This window comes from Camarhynchus parvulus, chromosome 2 (assembly GCF_901933205.1).
Source record: "Camarhynchus parvulus chromosome 2, STF_HiC, whole genome shotgun sequence".
Classification (NCBI taxonomy): Eukaryota; Metazoa; Chordata; class Aves; order Passeriformes; family Thraupidae; genus Camarhynchus; species Camarhynchus parvulus.
Window position 1 is genome coordinate 113,179,125 of NC_044572.1, and position 26,387 is coordinate 113,205,511.

The following is a 26,387-nucleotide window of genomic DNA, read 5'->3' on the forward strand; positions in this document are numbered from 1 at the left end:
ATGGAGCTGGGACTGCACAGGTCATCAGCCTCATGTGAGACAGGGATTTGAATCAAACAGAGCTCCCTGCTAGACTGGCATCTGCAAAATAAAGTGGGGATGTACAGGCGTTGCTGCTTCCAGCTGCAGCTCTCAGAATTTGGACAGGAATTTTTTTCCTATATCTTCCAAAAGAGTCTTTTCTTTAAAATATACAGCTAAAAGTTATCCCTGCAATAATTGCATTTTTGTTATATCTGTTCCAAAGCTCAGAGAAGTATCAGAAAGATACAGGGGGTTTGGGCAGGGAAAAGTAGATTAGGGAAAAAATATAAAAAATCTGAAGAAATGGTAAATAACTGTTTACTTCTTCTGTGGATTGAAACAAGGTAATTTCTTTCCTTTGCAACAGAAAAGAGCTATCAGTGTGTGGGCCTAACCTTCAGTTGTTTTTCCCATGAACTATTTTATATGAGAAGGAAGAACATTTTTACTATGTAGCTCAGATGATTTCACAGGAAAGGGCTTGGTTTATGGCACAATGATTTTGTTTAACACCTTTTTTATTTCAACAGGAAATATGGGGTGTATAAAATCAAAAAGGAAAGACAATCTGCATGGAGATGGGCTAGATTGGAAGAACCAACCAGTACGTAAAACTGAACGAACTATTTATGTGAGGGATCCAACGTCCAATAAACAGCAAAGGCCAGTAAGTAGATAGTCCCAGGAGAGAATTCCTGTAGCAAGAACAAAGCATGACTGGCATAACTTAAATTTCAATCCAAAGCATATGCATGGAAAAATTCAAATTGTGTGCAGTTCACCCTCAATGAATAAGTACCTAGACGAATAAAAATTAAAACAAGGTGGTTTGTTACTTTATGTTTGTCATACTTTTCTGCATTAAAAAAGTAACTTAGCAATGCTTGAGTAGATATAACTATGTCTGTAGAAGAATGCTAGATGACGTTAGAAAACCTGAAGTAGTTTAGATCCATTTTTAAAGCATTGGTGTTGGATTTTTAATGGCTTTGGGATCCAGGTGTTTGTTATTCCATTTAAAGGCTGAAGTAATCATGGGTGATTTTTTACCAGCTCTAGTCAGCTTTACTCACTGAGGGCCACTACTCAGCCTTGCCTGAGGTGTGTGGGTAAGGCTGGGAGGGTGCAGTGGTGCACTGTGCTGTGGGAGGAACAGGCTAACATGTTCCATGTGTGCTGCCTGGCGTTGGAAGGAAGAGTGCTGGGATGGGGAATTCTGCTGGGTACCGAGTGGGTTTGCTAATTTGCAGCCTGACTGGTACCTTTTCTTCCCCACCTTCTCTACTGTGCTGAGGAAACTGTGTCCTGACTGCCCCGTTCAGGGACCTGCTCTCTGCAGGTGTGACTGGCTCCCTGCTCTCCTCTCTCCCCAGCTGACACAGTGAACTCAGTGTGCTCTCAGTCGATGACCACACATCACAGACTTACCTTTTTTTTTTTAATAACTCTTTTTTTTCCCTTGCACAGTCTTAGTGGCATAACCATGCTTGTAGTTCTTTAGCATGACAGCTACACGGTAATAACTGTCCTGCTTAAGTGCCCTACCTAAAGCCTCTGCAGCAGAAGTCCCAAAGCTGTGAACTTCTTCCCCACAGCTTGTGCCACACCTTCACAAGGTCTGAGCTGCTCAATTTAAAATCTAGGGGGACTTACTATATTTTTATATTGTCATATAAATAATCTATGTTTTTTATATATAATACATACTTTGAAAAATGGTGGGAAAAAAATCTGAGCATTTCCTTTTAAGACATATGAGATGATAGCAGAGCAACTGTATAATATGTAATTGTAATTTAAGATCATCACAAAGATCTAAAACTGCTTAATTAAGGACGTATTTTATTGTAGGCAAATCCAGAAGCACAGCTCTTACCAGGACAGAGGTTTATCAGTACAGGTATGTTTCTGTAGAAATCTCACAGCTGTGTGCTGTGCCCATGTCAGCCTGCAAAGTGATGTGAGCGTGCCTTTGTCTTTCTGCTTTTGTAGATGCAGAGGAGCAGGGAGTCATTGTGGTAGCTTTGTATCCCTATGATGGCATTCATGAAGAGGACTTGTCCTTCAAAAAAGGAGAAAAACTGAAAGTTATTGAAGAGTAAGTAGGGCAATATTGGTTGTATTGCAGATTTTCTTTGGGCTGATCTAATTCCCTCTACAGTGCTTTGATATCCTACTTGTACCATGGGTGTATGAACAATAAGTGAGCTCTCTTACATGTGATAGTACAAATGCTTTTTGGAGTTATTCCAGGTTGGATAGGACTTTGATCAACCTGCTTCAGTGGAAGGTGTTCCTGCCCATGACAGGGATGATCTTTTAGGTCCCTTCTAACCCAAACCATTTCTGAGTCTACAGTTCTCTGGTTGGCAGCTGGCCTCAGTAACAGTGACCAAACATTGATCTGGTGGAGCCAGTGGCTTCTCAGGGTGCTTGACCTCAGAGGAAAGGTTGTGCTTCTCTCTCCAGCCTGGGCAAAGCTCTCAGCTGACTAGAACCTAAATAATAATTTATCATTTTCCTTTCCTGTGAGTACTACCGTTTTTGTTTTTCAGATCTGGAGAATGGTGGAGAGCAAAATCTCTCACAACAAGAAAAGAAGGTTTCATTCCCAGCAACTATGTAGCAAAAGTAAACACCCTGGAAACAGAAGAGTAAGTTCTCCCAGTCTCTAAATTCTGGCAAACTTCTTCACCTTGGTGGTGTATCCTTCTTGGGTGGGGAAAGAGGTGGTTCTAACTCTTTGAAATACTTTTCAGATGGTTCTTCAAAGACATAACCCGAAAAGATGCTGAAAGACAACTCCTGGCTCCTGGAAATGGTCCTGGAGCTTTCCTTATCAGAGAAAGTGAAACATTAAAAGGTAGGTTTTGGGGTCGTACTTTGGAATTGATATAGAGATAAAAAACATGCAGTCAGTCTACACAAAAATTGGCATTGGGTGTGGAGTAGTTTCAGTGCATCCCATTGTGTGAATTTTCTGCAGTTCTGTAGGAGTGAAAAAAATGAGAAAATTACCAGAAAACGAGAGAAGAGAGTTGCAGGCTAACACCCAAAGCTGAGATAAGGGGGGGGAGAAAGCATTATATGTGTGACTACACTGACAATATGCAGGAATGAATGAAGTGGCATCTTTTCTTAATGTTTGTGACTCCTTTATTGAAAGGCATGCTGCTGTAATGGTAGCTGCTGCATTCTACAGTCTTCCATTATTGGGTCTGTATCCATTGCTACAAGTTTAAAATTGTAGTTAGTGCAAAATGAGGGTTTTCACTTCTACAGTGTAGTGGGATGCTTTTCAGAAAGCTTTTCAGAAAAAAATTGTGCTGTAAACTGAGTGCTTTGTGCTGAAAAGCTTAGTGAAGTCTCCAGGCTCTTCAGCTTTGAGAAGCCCCGGCCTGTGGACTCTGGCTGTAAGTCTGGATGGATATTCCAGTTGGATGCTGTAACACTGCATCCTCCAGAGGAAGACACATGAAGCCTTTGAGGAGGTCATGCCTCCCCACTCCACAGGGTAGCTTTTTTGGCTCTAATACTGCAGATTCTTGTCTAGGTATCATCTGTAATGGGCCTGTATCATTGTGCTCTCAGCTGAAGACCCCTAAATGAAGTTCTCAAAGGAAGTTTCCTAAATTCTACATAGGGTACTGAGAGTATGGGAAAGTACCCCCCAGAATCACTGGATATGTGTGTGAGAAGAGATAAGGGGGAGGGATCCTTTTTTATCCTTTGAAAATGGGCAAGAATTGTACAAGTAGAAGAAACAAAGGGTGCTGTAGCTAAAGGTAGATGCTCTCCTGCCCCAGTTTAAATCCTAGATGATGTTAGGCTCCCTAGGGCTGCCTAGGGATCAACAGATCTAGCAGATCAGCGGATCTGCTCTCCTTCGTCTATGCCTGAAGCCATCTCCAAACTATCCTTTTGCTAGTTGGGCCATGACAACCAGCATGTTCCTTTTTCAAAATGCTGATCTCCAGATTTCAGCTTCTGCCTGGGCAGGGTGACAGCCACAGTCCTGCTCTCCCAGCCACTTCTACTTGAGCTGGGGGACTCTGCAATGCTGGGCACTGACTGTGGAGCTGCCTGGAATATGGAACCAGTGAGTTTGTTGAATAAGATTGAAAACGAAAGTTTGACCATAAGCATTTTGGTGACCGGTTCAGGGCTGGTTTTTGCTAACTTCCTCCTGTGGATTGCAAAATGCTTTTTGAGGAAATAAGGGAGCAAAAAGAAAAGCAGACAAATCGGTGGTTTTCTTAGGCTTGACTGTGCATGTGTGGACTCTGTAGATTTTTGCTATCTGTTAATGAGGGTTCCTTCTTTACCCACAGGCAGCTATTCTCTCTCCATACGGGACTATGATCCAGAGCATGGCGACGTTATTAAGCACTACAAAATCAGGAGTCTCGACAATGGAGGATTTTACATCTCTCCAAGAATAACTTTTCCTAACATCAATGATATGATCAAACATTATCAAAGTAAGTTAAATCATTTAGTGAAGTACTTATTAGAATCCAGCCATTTTTTCCTGTGAAGGAAAATGAATGGTTTCTTCTTTTGTTTCAAAGCTTTTCTTTTTTCTTTTTTTTTTCCTAAATAGCTTGGGCATGCATGTTATCAAAGATAAAGTAAAACTGATTGGAACCCAAGTATTGTTGTTATCACAACCAGATCTCGTGCTGGTTGTTCTGTGGCATACCATTAGCCACAGAAATGAAGATTAGCTTTATAACACAATTCATCAAACTTAGGGTGATGTAAAGCTATAATAAGAATTGACTGCATTGTAAATAATATTTTCTTTGAGAGTAAAATTTTACTCATAATTAGCAGAAATACATATAGACTTGTGAATGTTGTCTTGTACCTAGTGTTGAGTGTGAAATTGGTTTTATTTTTCCTGTAAATGTGTTTTTTTAATTATCAATTTTTAAAGGAAGAGATATTCCATATACTTCAAAGAAATAAAATTGCACACACATAGAATGTATACATTTATTTAAAAAAAGAAAAGGTGGGAAGAGGAAGGGACAAGTCTATCCATGTTTTAGCTGCAAAACTGACTTCTCATTCTGCATAACCTCCTGCTGAATAGCTGCAAAATTCAGTTTTTTTTTAATCTTGTACCTGGAAATAAAGACAGGACAATAAAATGTAGAACATAAAATCACATAGTAATTTTTCAAAGCCATTCTGAGGACTTGGCCATGAAATTTTTCTGAATAGTTAGATATGTGTGCTAACTGTTCAGCACAGCTGGAAAACCTGAGAATTATTCAACATTCAACATTCATATAAAAGTTATAGCTGGTCAGTGTCTGGAGTAAAAATAATGTTGACCTACTTATGCTTGCACGCACATCTGTCTGAAACTATGTTGCAAGAAAATTTAATGGCAAATTCAGAATACAGATCCCAAACCTGACTCCATTCTACATCTTAATCAACATAATGCCAGGAATAAGATCTGATATTGTATTTACTTGGTGCAAATTGTACTAAGACCCCTTAATAATCTGACAGTAACTAGTAACTGTTTTATTAAATTGTCTCTGAATGTGAAATTTCAGATCAGAGGCACTTAAACTTCTGTGAAAGCAGCAGAAAGGCTGCATTTTCATCATAGCATCTGGTTATTTTGAACATTATTGTGGGCTGGCTGGTGCAATTAAGCAATGTTTGTCTCAAGTCATGTAGCACAGGAGTGTGATGTATTTTGTATTTTGTTTTTCCTTTGAAAACCAGAGCAATCAGATGGCTTATGCAGAAAGTTGGAAAAAGCTTGTATTAGTCCCAAACCTCAAAAGCCATGGGATAAAGACGCATGGGAAATTCCACGGGAATCGATTAAATTAGTGAAGAAACTTGGAGCTGGTCAGTTTGGAGAAGTCTGGATGGGTAAGTTTATTCTTTTGAAATGAGTATTTATCTCTGAAGGAAATGTTGTTTCAGAGTCATTCAAAAAACATAGTGGACATGAACCTGATCCTGTATACTTGTAAAACAGCAAAATCAGGCCCAGAATGTACCTTCTTGTGAGGAGAGAGGGCTTGTAAAAGGGGGTAGATAACTGACAAGGAAGTGGAACAAATCCTTTTGGTGTCTTTTAAAGGAAAAACATAGTGAGTAAGCACTGTAATTTGGAAGGTCAAGGACAATAGAGTCTTTTGTTGTGTTTTGAGGCAGAAATACAAGATTATAGTGAGATGTGGCTCCTGAATCTCAAAACCGATGAGCCTCTCAGAACTTTGTTTCAAATCAGAAAGTGTTAAAGGATATGAAATAGAAAGAAACAGTGTCTTATAGTGAACTGTGGATAGTGGTATCATAGTCCGTTTGTGAAGAAGATGCCTCCTGCAATGTTATTGCCATACTGGGTGAAAAAAGGGAACAGACTTAACCCAAGAGTGTTGTCTGCCAGGGTGCTGCTCAGAAAGTAGGTGATTTATGTAGTAAGACTAGAGATTGAACAGCCCATACCTTGATTAATTAGATAATAATAAAACTGTCATAAGACTTACAAGTTGTAAACATTAATATATGCCCAGCAGAAAATGATAGCATTAATTATTATAACCTGAATAACCTGCTCTGTTGGCTTACAAGTGTATTTCCTCAGCCTTAGTGACTTCCTGCTGGCAAGGGGCAATGCCCAGTGTCACATTCTGTGGAAATGGTTTAATCATCCTGCTTTTGAAATGCTGCCTTTTCTGACATCAGATTATTCTTTTGGCTTCCTCATTGCACGTTCTGTGTGCTATTCATTGCTTACAAACTTTTTGCTAGTTAGAATCTTATTTGAGGTAAACTATATCTTCCTCCCAAAGTCTTCATTAAGATTTTTTTCAGGCCAAGTCGTTCTCTTAGCCTTTCCCCAAATCTGTTTTTTGGGATGTTATGTTTAAATAGGAATAAATTTATATAGTTATAATAAAAGATCAGATTATGGTGATGATTATCATTATTAATTTTAAGACCTGAGGTTCTATGGGCAGAGCATTCCTGAGCAACTTGAAAGTGTGTCTCAAAGCTGGCTAGAGGACACAAAGCTATGAAGGGGTAATGTCAGTCTGACAGGAATGTCATTGCTTTTGAAGAGTTGCTCTCATTTAGAAAAGCAAAGCACAGACTGGTGCAGTTTGAGTGGCAAATTAAACACAGTCAACTACAGTGTCAATCAGAAAGCTCTAATTGAGTCTTAGGTGCAATCTTTTGGTATAAATCATGTAAAAAGTGCAAGCAACACATCTCTAATGTATTATATCCAAATTCAGCCTTTATCTGCCTTCACGAGAAGAGGGTTAAGAAACCCTCTAACTATGATATACATGAATGACAATTTAGATATTAGTCAGGACAAGTGTCAACCTTTGTGCAGTTATTTCTGCCTAATAAACCCAGGCAACAAATGTTCAACTTACACTGAAACACTGTGGAAGACTGTGGTAGGAGCTAATCACATGCTTGAAAATGCAGATCGTTTTGGGAAGTGACTACTTCTGCACATAGACACAGAAAATAATAAAACTTTAAAAGGGTGTTTCTGCTTCAAGATGCTTCCTCTTGTTTTTGTCATTATTTTAACATCTAAACTGGGCCTGAGCCCTGTGTCTGAATTGCTGCACTGTGAGAAAAACTAATGTACTGTGAAAGCAATCGCTGCATTTCCTCTTCTTTGCTTTCTTTCTGAAGCGAAAGAAGATGATTTGCATGGCACAGATCCTCTCAAATTCAGGAGCATGGTTAATCTTAGAGCCAAGGAAGTTCAAGATGGAAAAGCATATTAGGTCAGCTGTGTGGTGCAGGGTGTCAGCAAACACTGTGTATTGTAATGATCACCCAGGGAGTTATGTAGGAGTACTGAGCAGTAATCTGGTTGCTGTGCTCTCCTGATTTGAGAGCTGGTTCTTACACTGCCTCCTCACAGAGAACAAAATTGTTTTTCAGCCATCATGTGAATTAGAAATGTTGTTCCATGGTTTCATTACTAAATAAATTTCTTCTTGATAAAGGATACTTAAAATTGTGCTTGCAGAGGGAAGAGTGTCCCACTCAAAGGAATGGTGCTTTTGAGTAAAGAAAGATGTAGAGCTACTGGACAAAATCCCACAAAGAGCCACAAAGATGATGAGGGGACTGGAGCACCTCTCTTTTGAGGGAAGGCTTAGAGGAATCTTATCAGAGTATGCAAATAGCTGCAGGAGGTATGCAAGGTGGCTGCAGCCAGGCTCTTCTTGGTGGTGCCCAGTGACCTGGCCAGGGGCAACAGGCACACACTGAAACACAGAGTTTCCTTCCAAACACTCTCTGTGTGAGCGGCCAAGCACTGGCACAGGCTGCCCAGTGAGGTTGTGGTGTCTCCATTCTTGGAGAGAATCAAATTCCTGGACAGCCAGCTCTAGGTGTCCCTGGATGTGTTGGACACAGGTCCCTTCTGTGTTTCTGAGAGATATGGGAATATAGAGATAATGGTGATACTGCAACATGAAGACATGCAATTATAGCTTTTATGGTCTTTTCTTTTTAGTATATCTATAACTACTTTCTGGGCTTCCATGTGGACATCTTCCTCTTGAACAGTTTGGAGGAAATTAACTTATATTATGGAAGGAGTAAGAAAATCCTAGGAACAAAAAGCAGGCCTCCATATCCCCCAGCACTTGGCTGTGTTCCTGTATGACCTGTGCAGAAAATCTGTTTTGTGGAATGGGCAGGTGAATCTCCTCCATCTCTGAAGAGTTACTTTTACACAGAGAAAAGTTACTATCAGTTTTCCAATTCTTTTTCTATCAATAAAAGTGCAATTTATGCATTTTATAGAGATTTTCTGGGTTCAGGCTACCGAGTTAGTGTTTATGTGTGCATTTTGGTCATCAGTGCAGCCTGGGCTTTCTGCCTTCACATTTAATGGGCTGTGTGGAGATGAGTGAGAGATGGAGCTGCTGCTGCATTATTGCTGCTCTGCAGCTGAATGATGGCTATAGGAGGTGAAGGAGTGAAGTGCTGACGTGCAGCTGAATGCAGAGAAGCTGCTGTTCCTCAAACTCTTTCCTAGTACCTCCTCCAACAGTAGCTGCTCCAGCCATTATCTGCCATCTAGCAGTGTTGTATCTCCATAGCTCCAACAAGTTGTTCCCAATATCCTGCAGGGAATTGCTGGAAAAGCAAAGGAAGGAGAAAGCTGCATATTAGAGGCTTGTTCACAAAGCTCTGCATCTTCAGTCCTGTTCAGAAATGGTAGGCTCACCCTCACTTGTCTATTACAAGTTCATATCACACTTTGGCCTGATTAAGCCCATGCAAGAATCTGGGGACAACCTAGCTATGCAGGACACTACTCTGTCAAAATAATAATAATCAACTGCAAAATAAATACTGGAAAACTTATTTTTTTCTGGAGAATTCAATTCTAATTTGTAAAAAAGAACATGGCTCATTGTGTGAGACATCATCACACAATCCTCAGACTTTCATGCTAGTGCTTGCTTCACATTTGATTTTTAACAGTAGCTAAAACTGCCAAGAGACTGCCTTCCTGCCATGGTATGAAAGGTTTTTAGACCATGGAGTTCAGTGCATCTGGGCAGCTGCTTTAGTGATGTGATGAAGCAGAGCAGCACTGCAAGAGCAGGGTCTATGTTTTATGCATTTTTGTTCCTACTGAGAACTGATATGATGTGAATCATGATGCTCTGTGGTATTAATAATCCATGAAGAGAATTCTCAAGCAGGGCTAAAGGAAAGTTAACAAGGCAAATGCAGTGATTATAGTGTAGTTTATTAATGAGTCACATCTTGCTTGCATCTCAGGTGTAAAAGATTCTCTTATTCAATAAGCTCTGAATTAGAATATAAGTAATGTGTGCTTTGGAAGTGTATTTTCTTCTGCAGTTGTTATAAGTACCAGAGTGTGCTCATAGAGCTCATGGCCATCTTGTTTTGGTGTCCCATTCCTCCCAATACATGATGAAATAAATGAACAAGAGAGAAATCCAAGATCAGGTATTTCTAGTGCTCTTACCAGCTGTTTGTTTTGTACAATACCAACAGAGGGTCAAGGTAGACTTCTTTACAGCAGAAGTATCACAGAGATGGTGTAGTAAAGCAAACTATATTTTTTAAAACAAAAGACCTGAGTTTGATGGATATCTTTAGTGAATGTAAAATACTGTTACAAAGTTAATGTTAAGTGTATTGGTCATAATTGCCTCACTGAAATAGTTGTATTAATTAGTATGTTCAGTAGAGAATTCAACAAATTAAGAGTGGAGCTCCTGTTTTGTTTTAGGGCATGGAATGGAATAGTAGAAATGATACAAATTGTCTTTCTGCTTCTTAAACAGAGAGAAATATATTTATTTTCTGTTTTTCTGATGATTATAAATCATATACCTGGGCTTTAACTGTAACTGTACTTTCTTACCATTAGGTAACTTAGAGAAATGCCTTTGTTATGTTTTGACCTGACCATGTTTGGAAAAATAGATTTAATAATCATGCAGGTGTATATTTTTTGATTGTGGCATAGTGACTTTTCTCAGGTGATGATCCTTCTTCAAAAAAGACGTGGTGTTCAGAGCAAGCACTTAAGATCTGGAAGTTAGGTCCTTGCTTTGCCACTGATTTCTTTTGTTGGATAATAAATAGCATAAGGAAATGGTGGATTCCAGTTAAGAAGTGTATCCATCATGGCAATGATCTGGACTGTTGCTGAATATGGAAATGAGCTATTTTGTTGAGTCATGAAGGTTTCACCTCTTCTGAGAAATAATTCTACAATGTTGCAATGGGTGTGGGGAAGGATAAAAGTTGCATTGATATCCCTCTTTCTCTCTCTTTTATTTCTTCATTTTTCAAATTATATGACTTCACAAGATGAACTTTAGGGTAAAGATAAACTTTAGGATCAGTGCTACTCTATATTTTAAATGCTACTTTGACATTTATTTATTGTTTGGCAAACATTAAATCTGAAAATAATTCGCTGCTTTTCTCTTTACTGCTAGTTCCTTTTCTCTTTACTTGCTAGTTGCTAAAACTTTAGAAGGTTTGCTAAACAGAGAAATGAGCCACAGCCACAGTCTCCTCCACTCCTGGCATGGGCTGTGTGATAAGAAGTTATCACATTTTAAATCTTGTGCTGAGCACTGCAGGATTGCAGTCCTGGCAGCGTGTCCTTGTTGGCCACGAGCACCATTCAGCTGCACTTTCCCGTAATGCTCCCTTTTGAGCACCAGGGGTTACAGGAAGGATTATAAGCATGAGACTGGCATGCATGAAATAAGTGTAATCATGGGATTTAAGATGCTTCAGAAATTTCCAGCCAGTCCTTGGACTCTATTGTTCTGAGGAAATTTAAGTGGACATTCACTGAAATGTGCCTTGACCAGGTATTTCAGGGGCTACTTGTGAATGGAAACTTGGTATGAAGTAAGATAATTTGCTTGCTTTGTTTTTTTTTCAGATAACTGATTTCTAAAAATAGGGGATGGATAATTTTTCTCTGCAGTGCTGTATAAGTTACAAAATAAAAAGGAATTCTAGCATAAATATTTGTGCTACATCTGGCACTTGTTTTCAGGATCTTAGCTATTCCTGGAATCCAACCTCACCTGCTTTACAAATTCCTGCTGGTCGGGACACTGTGGGCTGCAGAGTGACTTCAGTGCACTGATGGTGTTCCCTCCTTGTAGGTTATTATCATAACAGTACCAAAGTGGCTGTGAAGACTCTGAAGCCTGGAACAATGTCTGTGCAAGCCTTCCTGGAGGAAGCCAACCTCATGAAAACACTTCAGCATGATAAGCTCGTTAGGCTTTATGCTGTAGTGACCAAAGAAGAGCCTATTTATATTATAACAGAGTTCATGGCAAAAGGTGAGAAAAACATTGCATCTGCATGCTGATTTGGGGTGAGCTAGAGTTAATTTTCTTCCCAGTGGGTGTATGGGGCTCTGTTTTAGATTTGTGCTGAACACAGAGTTGATAACACAGAGATGTTTTGGTTATCACTGAGCAGGGCTTGCACAGAGCCAAGGCCTTTCCTGCTTTTTGTGCTGCCGCACTGGTGAGGGGCCTGGGGGTGCATGGGAGGGTGGGAGGAGACACAGCCAGGACAGGTGACCCCAAGTGACCAGAAGGACATTCCAGACCATGTGGCATCGTGTTCAGTATAGAAAGGCAGGGAAGAAGAGGAAGGAGTGACAGTGTTTGTTTTCCTGAGTAACCATTACATGTGATGGGGTCCTGCTCTCCTGGAAATGGCTGAACACCTGCCTGCCATTGGGAAGCACTGAATCAATTCCTTGTTTTGCTTTGCTGGTGTGCACAGCTTTTACTTTTCCTCTTCCTATTAATCTGTCTTTATCTCAGCCCATGAATTCTCTGCCTTTTACCCTTGTAATTCTCTCCCTGTCCCACTGGTGGGAAGTGGGTGAGTGGCTGCATGGGTTCTGGTTGATGGCTGGGGTTAAACCACGACAATCTGCAAGCAATAGTTTAGTGAACTCTTCTGCTTCTCCTAAACTAGTTCCCTTTCTTTTTAAAGAAAGGAATGATAGAGTTATTTCTGAATGTTCAAATATTAAAGGGAGGAACACCTATCCTTAAGATGGGCTGAGGCTTTAATTTTATGACTCATTACTTCTGGTAAGATAAACCATTTTTACAGTTTTCTTAAATGCAGCATTTTCTATTGTTTCTGAATCAGAGGATAACCCCCTGAATAGCTCTGGTTCCCTTGGACTCCCTACCTAACTTTTGTTTCTGGTACCATAGCAAGGCAATTAAAACAAACCTTAGAAATTGCCTTATGTGGGACTTGAGTTGATAAAGGTGAGTGAGGAATGGTCCTGCAAGGGTGGCTGCACTACTAGGAAAGGACTCTCTAGAGCATTACTACACAGAATATGCAAAGTTTCCTTCTCAGATTATCTTGGATGGTAGTTTTTCTTGTTTTGTTCTGTTTACAAGCAATTTTGCTGGTAACTTAATGAACAAATGTTGAGGCACTTAGTCTGTATGACTTGGAAAGGATTGATTTATGTGACTCTCCTAGACAGCTTTCCTGATGGTCCAGAGAGTAGGATGCTTATCAAACTCAGCCCCATTGAACTGAGGTATGGTCTCATGGGAGTTTCCTACAGCCAGGGAAACAGCAAAACTTGAATGTCTGACATGCTGATTTGGGTGTTCCTGTTGTTAAATCATGCAAAGAGACTATCTTGCCATAGTCAACTTGAAAATACATCAAAATACTTCACTGCATCAGTTTTGTTATCCAGAAAATTAGGGAACCAATGTGACGTTTATATTTGTAATAAGATGCACTGATCTAATCTTTCTCTGTTTTAACAGGAAGTTTGCTGGATTTTCTGAAGAGTGATGAAGGAAGTAAACTGTTGCTTCCAAAGCTAATCGACTTCTCTGCTCAGGTAAAACTTAAAAAATGTGCTCAAAATAATTTTTTTGAGGTTACTTTTCTTAGAGTCTGAAACTCATACTAGGCCGTTTTATCCAAAGGATTTTTGCATTACAAAAATGCAATTTACAGGTCAATTTTGTGTAAATACAGTTAATTGAAAGGAGGAAGTAGATGGAAGAGTTTTCAAAGGGAATATGTGGTTAGGCTTAACTCTTAGATACTGCTGGTGACCTGTTCAGATGGCAGCAGTACCCAGCTGGCTCCCTTTGTGAAAAGGGTGCTTTCAATTTAAGCAGCTACAAATTGAAAGTGTAAGGACAAGGTTGTGAGTTTTTGCTTAGCAAATCCTTTAAGAGTTAATAAATGTGTCAATTTTTACTTCTTAAGTTAGGTTAACTCCTAGGTCAAACTCCTAGGTCAAACCTCTTAATCTCAGTATACTCCGCTTGGTTTCAAATTCTTAGGTGAATTATTGTGAAATGGTGTTTCAGGTACTAGTGTATGATTTATGAACCAGGATGATTATTTCAAAAATATACAAGTTATCTCTGTCTTACATGAAATCTGAAGAGAGACTCTGGAGTGATTTGTGTGTCAAAGCCTCAATCAAAGCTCCCAGAGCCTGGTGTTTTGTCTTGGATAGTTATCAGGATTGGGTGTCCAGGCAGGCATGTAACAAAAACAGAGCAGTAATTCTGCATTTGCAGGTTGTACTTCATGTTAGTAGTAGGTAATGATGGCATTTCTGGTAGGTTCTTGTTAACCAACCTTTTTTGGTTTTTTTTTTATTATGCATTAGAGTTTACAGATTGTTGTACCCTATTATGTTAACTTGTTATAACTTATAAGGAAAGATGGGAAAACAATAATAGATATAATAAAGCATTAAGAATTTACACCAAAAATTCACAACAAGATTATTATATGAATTTTTAGTGTAATTATTGCTATACAAATAATTATAGGGTTAGATATTAGGAAGTATTTCATTACCAAAACTGTTGTCAAACACAGGAATAGGCTTCCTAGAGAGGTGATCAATGCCCCAAACCTGTCATATTTTAAAAGTCATTTGGTCAATGTCCTTAATATATGCTTTAATTTCTGGTTAAAGTGCCCTGAAGTCATAAAGCAGTTGGACTAGATGATCACTGAAGGTCCTTTCCAAGAGAAACTATTGTGTTCTGTAGTATATTATATATCACATATTGTTATGTAGATGTTCAATAGATCAAATACAGGTTTTTATTTCACATAGACTCAGTGGAAGAGCTATTTTTCCTATAATTATTGGTTTAGTGTGGCTATAGGCGCTTTAAATTTTCTGAACTCTTTGGGAAATTTGTCCTTGAGAATTTATTTTTAGTGGAATAAAAGCTTTGTAGATGTGGAAAATCTGCTGGATCCCAGGTCATGGTCTGAAGAGATGAGTGACATTGGGCAGAAAAGAGGTAGCTTTGAAGATAATGTGTAAAATTCAAGAGAGAAAAGCATATCTGTGAGTGCTGATGTGAAAGGAGACCTGAGATGGGGAGAGAAAAGTACATGTGGTTTCACAGCAGACCTTTTTATTGGAGTTGGGGACGTTGTGTTCATTTTAAATTAATGCTGTGTTTTCAGAAATGTAAGGCTTGAAAAGGGTAATGAACTAAAGAGCAACTCTGTGTACAACGTGGGTAAATCACTTTGAGATAACAAGGGTCAGAGATTGTCATTCTCAGAGCTTTGAAGGTCACTTCAAACGGACATCACTTGTCACCCTGATCTGACAGCAACCCCTCACAGCCAGCTCCTGCACTGGGCCCCAGAGGCCAGGACCTTGTGCTGCACAGGTGGTGTGAGAAGCCCCTCTTTAGACCATCAAGAGAAATTCTTGAGGCTGGCTTGCAGTCATCCCAGAAGGATGTTCAGGAATGCCTCTCTGAGGATTTCTGGCTGTGGCCCAAACAAAACTTTGGAACAGAGGTACTGGGATTTTTCTTACGGAAAGAATCTGTAGGGTTTTTGAGCACATTTGTAGAGAGCCCTTAATGCCACTGTGTGATAACAGGAGAGTGAAGAATAGACTTGCAGGCTGCATTTGTGTGGTTCCAGACCAGAGATTTCCTTCTCACCAACACAGATGTTCCACCAGTCTTCTCTATCTCTGGCAGTCTGAATTAATTGATAGACCTTTAGGGCAAAAGATGAACAAAAATCTTTTCAGACCTCTGCTAAGGTAACCTGTGGATCACACTTTTCCTGAATGTAGGCTGTGTGTAAAGGAGAAACAAGAGATGTGTGTTTATTTGGCGTGACTCTGGTTTGTACCAATGGAACACTAATTTATTCTTACAGAAGTGATGTTAACCTCTCTGCAGAGCAAAGGGGAAAGAAATTTGGAGAGGTATGTTTCAGGAGAGTTTAAAATTAACATAGAAGGAAGCTTGTGGTGAAGAAGTGAACATTCTTATTCTTAGATAAGGCGCTTTTTTTTTTTCCTTGGTGGACACACACTTGAGCTCTTCATTACTCTCTGATCATACCATTCTGGCAAAGCACTTCGCTTTATCCAAGCTTCTCAGGAACACTGAAAATGCAAGAAATGATAGCTGAGCATTAGCTTTTTTTCCCCCATCCATCTGTGATTTTACAAGACACAGGAGGGATGGAATGGGAGAAAGGGAGATGAGGCTGTGGTCTCTGTGGCCATTAGCTGGGTAAAGAAGGCAGTTGTACAGGAAACCCCCGCTGAAGCTGATTTTCCAAGTCAAGAGCACTGTGGGTTGTTGTTTGCATTGCCAGGCTGTTGTTTAGTGCTCTGGAGCTCATTATGCCTTTGCCTTGAAGAATCTTGAAAAAATATGTGTTTGCAAGAGGTGAAACATTCTGACTTTGCAAAATGAGGACTGCTCCTCGAGGTGAAATAAACAACTTTTTGAAAGTAAGTGTTTTTCAAGCAACTGATGAAATGCACTGCTGCTCTGCTATACTGACTTAGCTGTCTGGTTAGGTGAACACACCTGCTGATGGGGATTTTTGGAGACATAGCTGTTACTGGGTTACACTTACATCAGTGCCTACCCTAACTTACAGCTGTGGGGTCTGGACTTTGGTGGTTTACTTTCTGTACTAATGGTCAGGATTTATGAAATCAGGTTTGTGGGAAAGATGGCAAGAAAATGCCTGCTGGGAAGGTGGTCCAGCTCAGTTTCTAAAGCAGCCTGCTCTCTTAACAGAGCTGAAGGTATCATCTCTTGTGTTTTAATCAGTGCATAGGAATAGGGGCTGGGGGAATTTAACATTAGCTATGCCCTGGCAAAGAAGTTTATCCATTGGAGATGAATGTTAGAGGTCTCTGAAATGAGAATGTTTTAAGGGAAACTGAGTTTTGCAAGCATATCTTCAAGCACATTCTATCTACCTTAGTACAGAGTAGAGCTGTGGCATTTCCTGTAGGAGTCAGCACCAGCCTGGCTCCTTCAGTTCCTAAAGCAACTGGAAGACTCAGGGTTTTACTGGCTGGTTTCTGTCTTGCCTCAGAGGCAATTTACCAGAAGAGCCTCCAATTCTTTGTTTCCCATTTCCTGAATTCATAGTTGTTCCTGCTTGATTAGATCTGCTGAAAACATATGACACAAATTCAGCAAACCTTTTGTATGTGTGAACTCTTCCTGCTTCTTATGCAAATCCATTACATTCTGTGTAGGATGCACATGTGTAAGGGCTGTGCTTAGGAAAACTGTGCCTGTTTTTACTAAACAAACTCATAACTTTCAAAAGGGTCAAGGCTTTGTCCTAAAAACAGTCATTTCTTCTTTCTCATGCAGTGCTGATTCTTTCATGAATTCTCCTATGATCTACAGCTTGACTGGCAACCTCTTTCTGCCTTCCAAGGCTACAGTGCCATTGAAATAATAATAAACTTAGAATAAAATTAATAGAGATTTTTGATGCAGTGTTTTAATTCCTCTCTACCCTCGTTTTTAAAGTCATAGTAGAAAGTCATCCCTAGATTACAATTAATTTTAAGTCTTATTTGGCATTGTAACATTTCCACTGTGTATTCTTTTTCATGCTTCTTTGAATTTTAATGATACACTCTAATGTTCCAGTGCATAATTATATACATTACTTTTATAATAATTTTTTTCTCTGTGAATCTGCTTTAACTACATAGCTGCTTGGCTGGGACAAGAGGAATATGATTTTGCAGCCTTTCCTGACTTCACCGTTTAGAATAAGCACTGCTGCAAACTGAAAATTGTTATTACACCGATGTATCATTTGAAGATATGTGTCTTTTGCAGCAGTTTTCAATGGCCAGGTACAAAGTGTCTTCCCCCTCTTCATAGACAGTCATGGGAAGATGAACAGTCTTTTTGAAAACTCTGTGATCAAGAAGTATATTTTATTTTAAACTCTGTAATCCAGAAGTATATTTTATTTTATCATGCATCTGGACATTATCGAAAGGTACAGCTATTGAACCAGACCAAAGCTGGGATCAACCAGCTTTGGTCTGGTTGATCCCAGACCAAAGACAGCCCTGTCCAGATCAGTAACACCTCTACAGTCTCCTGGAGGACTTTTCTTTCATTCCTACCCTGGGTGCTCAGTTCCTAATATGCAGAGATTCTTTTGGGGTTTTTTTGAAAGGATTTAATTTGGGTATTTCTAAAAGTGTGTGTCAGTACTTCATTAAAGGTGACTGGGAACTACTTCTTCTTTGCACTAACACTTGAGCAGTGTAGGCAGAATTCTCTTTTAAAGGCCACAAAAGATATTCCTGAAGCCCAAATTAGCTTTCCCATTCTGCTCCCAAATAGATGTTATGTGTAGCTGAGCAGCCTTGACAGGTACCAATGATCATTAAAAGAGAGAGAAAAAGGCTTTAATTTTCTTTTGTTCATATGAATTTCTCTAGCATTAACATTTCCTTTGGCAATGAAAACCCCACAATAATCATTAGAAGTTATCATGTGGGCTCTGGCACCCGTCTCAATCAAAAAAATCTCAAATTTTTTCTTTCTTCTTTTCCTATAAGGAAAAGTTTAACATGACTAGATGTGTGAATTCAGTTCTTTGGTCACTGTGTTTCCCCTCCTTTGCTGATTCAAAATTCATTGCTGTTAATTTTTTCCTACTTTGGAATTTTCTGCATTTTTCGGTGAATCTAGCACAAATAAGAGGAAATAAAATCATCTTTCCAATGGCTTCTCTTTGTTGGACTTGGAAACTAAATATCACAATCACAAATGTTTCTTTTGTGACGTGATTCTTCATTCCCTATCCAGCAGTTCACCCAAATGTTATATCTGTGCAGGGAGGAAGGAGGGAAGCTGATTCCTCTGTGGAGTTTGATGTATTTTGGTGGCATTACCAGACCTGTCTGCACTTTGGTGTATCTGCCATGCTGGCCAGTCCAAACTCAGCATCAATCTTACAGCAAAACCTTCCCCTTCATCTCTGCTTCCTCCCCAAACCCATGGCATGGGGAGCAGAGAGAGGCAGAGCAGACTCTAAATTAAATACTGCTCTTCTGTTGTGTCTGTAAGCCCCTAATAGGATTCTCTGTGGCAATTATTCACCAGCAGCTACTTCCTTCATTAGTAAATGTTTGACTTGCTTCTAGAAAATGTGAAATGCAGGTGTTGCTCCTTCTCTTCATCAGAGTTTCTTCTTGGTTTGGTGTGAGAACCCCCCTGCACTGTACAAGGGCAATGTCACACTTCTCTGAAGAGTGTATCTGACTGTAACAAGAGGTTTGCAGTGGAGGAAGTGGGAGGGCAAGCGGCTCTATTTTTCCATTGCCTAAACTGAAAAAGGGGAACAAAGACTCTGTGAGGTTTTGTGTTGTAAGTGGTGGCAGCGTGTGCCTTGGCAGCACCCCTCGGGGACTTTTTAAAAACGGATAAGCAGAAGTGATGTTCATGTCCTCTTCAAGTTTGGGCAGCTGCTCTGCCTGCTTTACTGCACAGCTGGAAGGAGGAGCACCTCTGCTGCTGGGGAGAGATCCCTGCATGGTCTGCTCCTCAGGGGAGAGCACAGAGCCTGTGGGGAAGGTGCCAGGGACTGGCACTGCTGAAGGACCCTCCCTGCTTTACTGCTGCTCCACTGCAGATCTGAGGGCATGGGTGCTCCAAATCATGTGGCCAAGAGAGGGCTGTCCTCCCCACAGGCATCCCAGGGCACCTGTGGCACAGGTGGAACCTTGGCTGGGAATGTCCCATCACCAGTCTCTCAAGAAAGATAAAAACTGATGGCTCCCAAAGACAGGGTTTTGTTTTTTTCTTAACTCCACTTAAACTTTTGGACAGGATACAGTCTACACATCAGTTTTATTACTCTGAGTTTAGAAACTATTATCTCTATTATCTCAAATTTTTTTTTCCTGAAAAAGAAAAAAAGTAGTATGGAAAAAAATCATCCCCTCTGCATATTTTTGAGGTTATTAATTTGGTTTGGAAATCAATTTGGGCTGCTGAAATGCAGACTATATTTATTTATGATACTATCTGAGAGCTGGCTGTTGCCAAAAATTCCTCATGTATGAACAGGTACGTGATGCAGAAGAAAATAAAGGTGTTTCCCCTATCTTAGTAATTGCTTCCTAATTGTCCAGGCTTATACTGGGTAGATAGAAAGTTGTTGGGTTTTTTTAACTTTCTCTGCGCTGTTGCTTTATCAGTACCTGCTTCATCAAAGCACCTGTATCCTAAGTCATTAATTACTTCTATTTTCTTAGTATTCAGAAAATAAACTGGTTAATAATTTAGGAAAGAGGATATTTTCATAGAAATCTTAGGAACATTTTATTCCATATTCTGTTTCAGGAAATGTCTTCCATACGTCTCTAATTCTGCCAGCTGTTATTCACTCAAATAATTCTTTCAGAGCTGCTACTGTAAGCAGAGTTTTGCAGGACTGGATCTGTGCATAGATTTTCTATGGCAATCCCCCCTTTCCTGGCTTCCATCTAAAAAATTCTCCAAAGACAGCAATAATGAATAAATGGATGTGGCTTTGCTGACACCTTTGAAGAAAGAAGGATCAGACCTGCTAATGGAGCTCTATGGTATTGAAATATCAAAATAGTTGTTCTTTGGCTTACAGATTGCAGAAGGGATGGCATACATAGAAAGAAAAAATTATATCCATCGAGACTTGAGAGCAGCAAATGTTCTGGTTTCAGACCTACTGATGTGCAAAATTGCTGATTTTGGATTAGCGAGAGTGATCGAAGACAATGAATACACAGCAAGGGAAGGTATGTATTTTTATTTTTTGTCTTTAAAGCTTCTGCCTCTGGGAGGCAGTGAGGCTGTATCTAACAGAAATATGGTCACCAAGGATAGGAAGTGCTGTAAGAGCTTCCTAGGGGCTGCATTCTAATGCCAATTTCTAAAATGAGTAAAGGAAACAAATAACCTTTCTGTGCTGCCCAAGCCTTTTGACGAGTTTATTTTAAATAAATTTGAAAGACAAGGACAACCTACAGTATTTAACTGCACGCAGTTTTTTCCTAAATTGAACAAAGTAATTGCCTAGTCTCAGCTTCCATCTCACAGAATTAAAGGCCAAGAAACTGTGATTTTATATTCTCTCAACATCCCTAAGTGCCTTGTGGACCTCCTTTCAAAGGAAGAAGCCCTAGCAGGTGTAGTTGCTGGTAACAAGAAAAGCTTTAGCAGAACTTTGGAAGCTGTTTGAGGAGCTGCAGCATTAATTTCCATGTTCAGCAGCATAGCAGGGGCCATGGAAAGCTGGGTCATGTCCCTGTTCAGCACATGGATGGGAGGTAACAGGGTCAAGACTGGCCAGAGGAAAAACCTGCTGTGAAAGGTGTATGTGTGGGCTTGGCCATGAGTGTTTTGCTAATGTTGTCAAGGATCCTTTCAAGAAGTGTATTGTTGGTTGTAGTGAAATTTTTTTATTTTTGCTTGCATGCGTAAGGGTAGCTTTTCAGAGTGGTTTGTTGGCTGGCTTTGCCCTTCTCCTTTTAAGGACACAGCCTCAGTGTTTCACAGTCTGGATGGATACTCTGATAATGTAGGTGAGAGGGAAAGAACTAAAATATGAAGAAAGAGAGCAGCACACTACAGCTGAGATTAAAGGAAGATGAGCTCTTCAGCAGGCACTGAGTGATTCAATAGATCTGCAGGAAGGGTCTGATCAAGCAGTTTTCAGAGGTACAGACCCATATCTGTGGGTTTTAGCTAGCTCTGGACTTTGTATATTGATTAAATTAATTTCTCAGGTTATAAATTTTTATGTCAAGTTTCTTTGATGTGTTTTCTGCTATCAGAAATGTTTCCTAGCTCACCTGGTATTTTGTGCCTGAATGTTAGAGCAGGCTAAAATGGGCTTAGAAAGACTCTGGTTGTATTACTCCTCATTGTCAAATGAATTATTGTAGTATTCTCAACAAAGGCTGCCTGAATGTTTTTATTTAACTGTCAGGAGTTTACTTTTAGATGGCAATTTCTGGAATCAGTTAGTTAGATATGAAAGACAGTAATTTAAGATATGACTTTTTAAGGTATGTCTTGCTACTGCTTTTGCATCTGTGGCTGAATGTGAAATGGATTAAAGTGACTATTTGAGACTGTGCTTTTTTTTTAGGTGCAAAATTCCCTATTAAATGGACAGCACCAGAGGCAATTAACTATGGATCTTTCACTATTAAATCTGATGTGTGGTCATTTGGGATTCTCCTGTATGAAATTGTTACATATGGAAAGATTCCTTATCCAGGTATGGGCTTGTGGTTTTACTCTGTATTTGGTGCTAAAAGGCAAAGAAAAGACTCAGGGAAGGGAGCTGGCAGTAGTGACACTGATGATTGGAAAAATGTCTTTCAGGTAATCTTACTGCTTTGAGAACTTACTGTATGTGTAAGGCACATGCCTCTCCAGGATAAATTTTAGCAAACAGAGAAATGGGACCATGGGTATATAGTAATTTCTATATGCTCTAAAGGTCTTACAACTGCAGGAAATGCAGATCCTGTGTTTCTGATACCCCTGTTTTGTGGACAGAAGCACAGTCCCATGGCAAGGATGCAGTGCTGCAAATTCCAGCAGTGCTCCGTAAGCTGCTGGGGACTTTAATAACATAACATGTGAAGATACTAAGAAAGTGTGTTTTCACAAGCAAATAGGCTGTACTAATTTGTCAGTACTAGCCTAGTCTAAAAAAACATGAAAGCAGACCCTAAAGCAGTGTTGATGTACCACTAGGAATGTTTATTATTTGTTGTTCCTTACAGGCAGGTACAAGGCCACAGAGGTGTGCACATCAAATGGAGCTGCATTGGGTAGCTGTGAGATGGTCATGTGCTTCATGCTTCATTTTTCATTGTTAAACAAAATATATATTCATGTTAAATATATATAATGTAAAATTATATATTAATGTTTCCAGCACATTCAGAGACACATCGTATGAAGGGGTCTTTTATGCACATAAAATTGTTACATGTCAGGCAAAGATGATTAATTCTGGGCAACAGACTGCATTCATTTAAGCTTACTGAGGTTATGGGAAATTGCCCCAAATTCTCTTCTCTTGTGGGCAAATGAGGAAAGTACAGCCATGTTCACCTGCACTGCACATCTCATGGGCAGAGTAACTTCTGAGAAGAGCCTTGGACCCTGACAGGAAAGGGAGACCAGATATTTCATCCAAACAAAGCTTTCCCAGTGCTTCGGGTGTAGAAGCTCTTGCTGTTTAAACAGTGAAAACATTTTCACCACTTCATGAGCAGCTGGAATTCTGCATCCTGAACTGCCAGAGATAGTCAAAAGGCAGACCCAAATCTCTGCAATGACAGTAGGCTGAACACCTCTGGACACAGGGAGATGTGAAATCCCACAAGACTCGGGCAGTGGGAAGGGGGTGATGGCAGCCAACTTTACACCGCTGTGGAAGAACAATGTGACTTTCCATGCAGAGGTAGAGCCAAACCAGACATTCTTATGGCACAGTTCTAGGCCAGGAAAACACTTAAGCTCAAGACTAGCCCCTTTAAACTTCAAGAGGTGATAGGGCTGCTTGCACAGCTAGGTGCTCTGGTCACTTTGTAGGTGAGGGCTATGAAATACTGGACAGCACAGCAGGTCCTCCCAAAGCTCTTCTTAAACACTGCTCATGGAAGCACTGTTTCAGGAGGATGGATGAAGGATCCAGGAAGGAAGATGGGAAGGATCAGAAGGGAGATGTGTGCAGCCAAGTAATGCATGGCTCTTCTCACAGTCCAGATGCCTTTTTTTCCCCGTTAGCCCTTGCCTGTGTGTACAGAGAGCTCCTGCACTGAGCTGGGCTCACAAGATTATTGCTGAAGAATTTCTGCTTAGAAAATGGTCCTTCTCTGAGCAAACGTACAGGGTCACCTGGAAACCAGCACTGCAGAAATACAAAACCCAATCCAATACTTAATTCTGCAGCTAAATCTGCTCTCTTTTTACCTTCATAAGCCATATCTTGGTTTTATTCTAAGAATAAAGTCAGTCTGTACAGCAGACACGGTACTGCTGCACTGCTGTGGGAAAATTTCTCTTCTAGGGGAAGTCTGGGCAATATTTTTTTTTAAATGTGGGAGCATTTTTATGAGCACCATAAATACTCCATGCACTGTGGATTCATTTATCAACCAGCAGTTACATATGGAATCTTGACTGCATTTATCAACCAGCAGTTACATATGGAAGGCTCTTGACTGCATATTAGAAGATTTTAATATTGCAGGTATTTTGTTTTAATATTTGCAAGTATTGCTTGCGTTAAAATGGATGAGAGATATACATCTATTTTAAATAGAAGGATAAATTGAAATAGCCTATTAGACTGAAAGTTGATTCTGAGCACCAGAATCACAGCAAAATATGTGGGTGACCAATCTACTTTACACAAAGAGATGTGACAGATTTGGGCAAATTACCCCAGCATGGCAATAGTAACCTGGTGATAGGCTGTAACCAGTAACAACTGGACAGAAACAGTAAATTGATTTTTCACTTCTAGTGGGAATGCTTCAAAATATTATTTTCAATTATTAACCAGCTCTAGCAACCAGAGTATTCAGCATAGAGCTGCATATTAAACAGTTGGAGTTGAAATTGGCAAGTAGCTAATACCTGTGCTCAACTTGGTAGGAAGCATTTCTAGCCAAGAAATTTGGAACTTTTGTGATCTTTGTTCTTAAATTCTAACAGCTATTTCTCCTCCTGAGAAGCTCAAAGCCATTAGTGGAACTAGAGTTTCAGGAACTACCTCTGAAATATAAAACAAGGATCTGATTCTCTGGGCACAAAAGTTGAATTGGTAGTTAGAACCTAATTTCTGGGTGATTACATAGTATGTCAGTACTGGCAGCATCCATAATTGCATTCCAGTTATGCCTGGAACTCTTCACAAGCTATGACCCTTTCTGTACGGTGGGATTCCTCCTCTGTACCACTCTGTTCACATCATTTCCCAGGCCCTAACATAAAGAAATGTGTCTTTGTGAAACCTAACAGGTACTACAGCATAAATTAACAGACATGTACCAAAACTTTTAGCATTCAAGAGGGTGTAAGTGTGATAAATACATATGTGGGATATATTTCTGTCACTGATTAGGATGTAGATATGGTAAGACAGGTGATTCTTTAGCTACTAAAATAAAAAAATTGCAACAATTTTAAAAAGGTAAAGTTAAACAAGTAGCTATTTTGAGAATACTGTTTGGACTGTGGATAGCCCTTTTTGTTTTAAATTAAACCCCAAACACATGGAAGTATGTACATTACATATTTACTATAAAAATGTTTTCATTTTTTGCTTCTGAACTCACATGGATATTAAACAGATAGTTTTCCTGCAGAGTAGCTAAAACACAGGCTTTTTCCTTAGCATTCATAATGTAACAAATGGTCCTGCAGACAGCAGATCTAAGCACAATCCTATGAAGTACATAAACCCAAAAAATCATCCCCATTCTGCACAAAAGCCCAGTCTTCATATAGCAGCATGGTTAACTAAGATTGTGTAGGGTAGGAATAACTGTTTTACTGCATATATTATATACAATCCCATTTCTTGAGGTTCAGGCAGTCCAGTCACTGTTCTCTATGAAATACTTTATTGAATTTCTTCCTGTACTTAATTTGTCTCTATATAGCAGTAATTCCTTATTCTGTGACAACATGCCCTTCCCCTACTTTGAAATACTTCTTTTCTGCATATGGGCAGTGTTAGTTCAGGAAAACTTCCCTTCTCCTTCCAAAGAGGAACTGAAAATACAAAAGATGTGCCCAAAGTAAGCACTTTGATCCAGACTCAGATTACATGGCTGAGGGTATTTTTGGAAAAGCTTAAAGCCAACAAGCTTGAGCTGAAGTCAACTATATGAGCTATGGCCATCCTGAATAATCCAAGTATACTGAATAAAGTTGTCATTTGGTTATAATTCAAGTGCGTCCTTACCTGCCAAGTGGCTCAACCCACAGCCACAGCAGTCGGATAATACATGCAAAGGTCTGCAGAGTCTGCAGCAGCAGAGCTGCACCAAGGGTTCAGGGGAGCACCACATCTGCATCTCCACTCTTGACCCTGCTCAGAGCAGGGCCCCTCCTCTCAGCCAAGCAGAGCTGCTCTCCCTGCACCTCTGGGGAGCTGGTGTGTGCAGGAAACTGTCCTGCAAGGACCTGACCAGAGGCTGAATGGCCTGAGAAAAAAAAAAAAATGGAGGAGCTCTAGTCTTGGGCAGAAGTGCACCACAAGGAGCATATAGCCTGAGGAGTGGCTGAGAGGTCTGGGATACCCTTCCCAAAAGGAAAAGCCTTCTCTGGTGAGCATGAATCTCTAGGCTGAAGCACAGGTGCTTCCTGCATGCCCAGCCATCAGAACAAACAGCATCACTGAGTACAGAAAAGAGGCTGTGCCAGAGAAGGCAATGCAACCACCGGGATAGT

At 40.0% G+C, this 26,387-nt stretch overlaps 1 protein-coding gene across 2 annotated transcripts in view; it reads left to right on the forward strand.

The window, feature by feature from the left end:
- Nucleotides 1-26,387, forward strand: part of LYN (LYN proto-oncogene, Src family tyrosine kinase) — a 49,581-nt gene that overhangs the window by 20,580 nt on the left and 2,614 nt on the right. For both annotated transcript variants that reach the window (XM_030970028.1, XM_030970034.1), the window contains exons 2-12: nucleotides 555-691; nucleotides 1,876-1,924; nucleotides 2,017-2,122; nucleotides 2,580-2,678; nucleotides 2,784-2,887; nucleotides 4,356-4,505; nucleotides 5,773-5,925; nucleotides 11,721-11,903; nucleotides 13,383-13,459; nucleotides 20,545-20,698; nucleotides 22,054-22,185. In XM_030970028.1, the coding sequence (XP_030825888.1) occupies nucleotides 560-691; nucleotides 1,876-1,924; nucleotides 2,017-2,122; nucleotides 2,580-2,678; nucleotides 2,784-2,887; nucleotides 4,356-4,505; nucleotides 5,773-5,925; nucleotides 11,721-11,903; nucleotides 13,383-13,459; nucleotides 20,545-20,698; nucleotides 22,054-22,185 (1,339 nt within the window). In that variant the 5' untranslated portion in view covers nucleotides 555-559. The remainder of the gene's footprint in view (nucleotides 1-554; nucleotides 692-1,875; nucleotides 1,925-2,016; nucleotides 2,123-2,579; nucleotides 2,679-2,783; nucleotides 2,888-4,355; nucleotides 4,506-5,772; nucleotides 5,926-11,720; nucleotides 11,904-13,382; nucleotides 13,460-20,544; nucleotides 20,699-22,053; nucleotides 22,186-26,387) is intronic.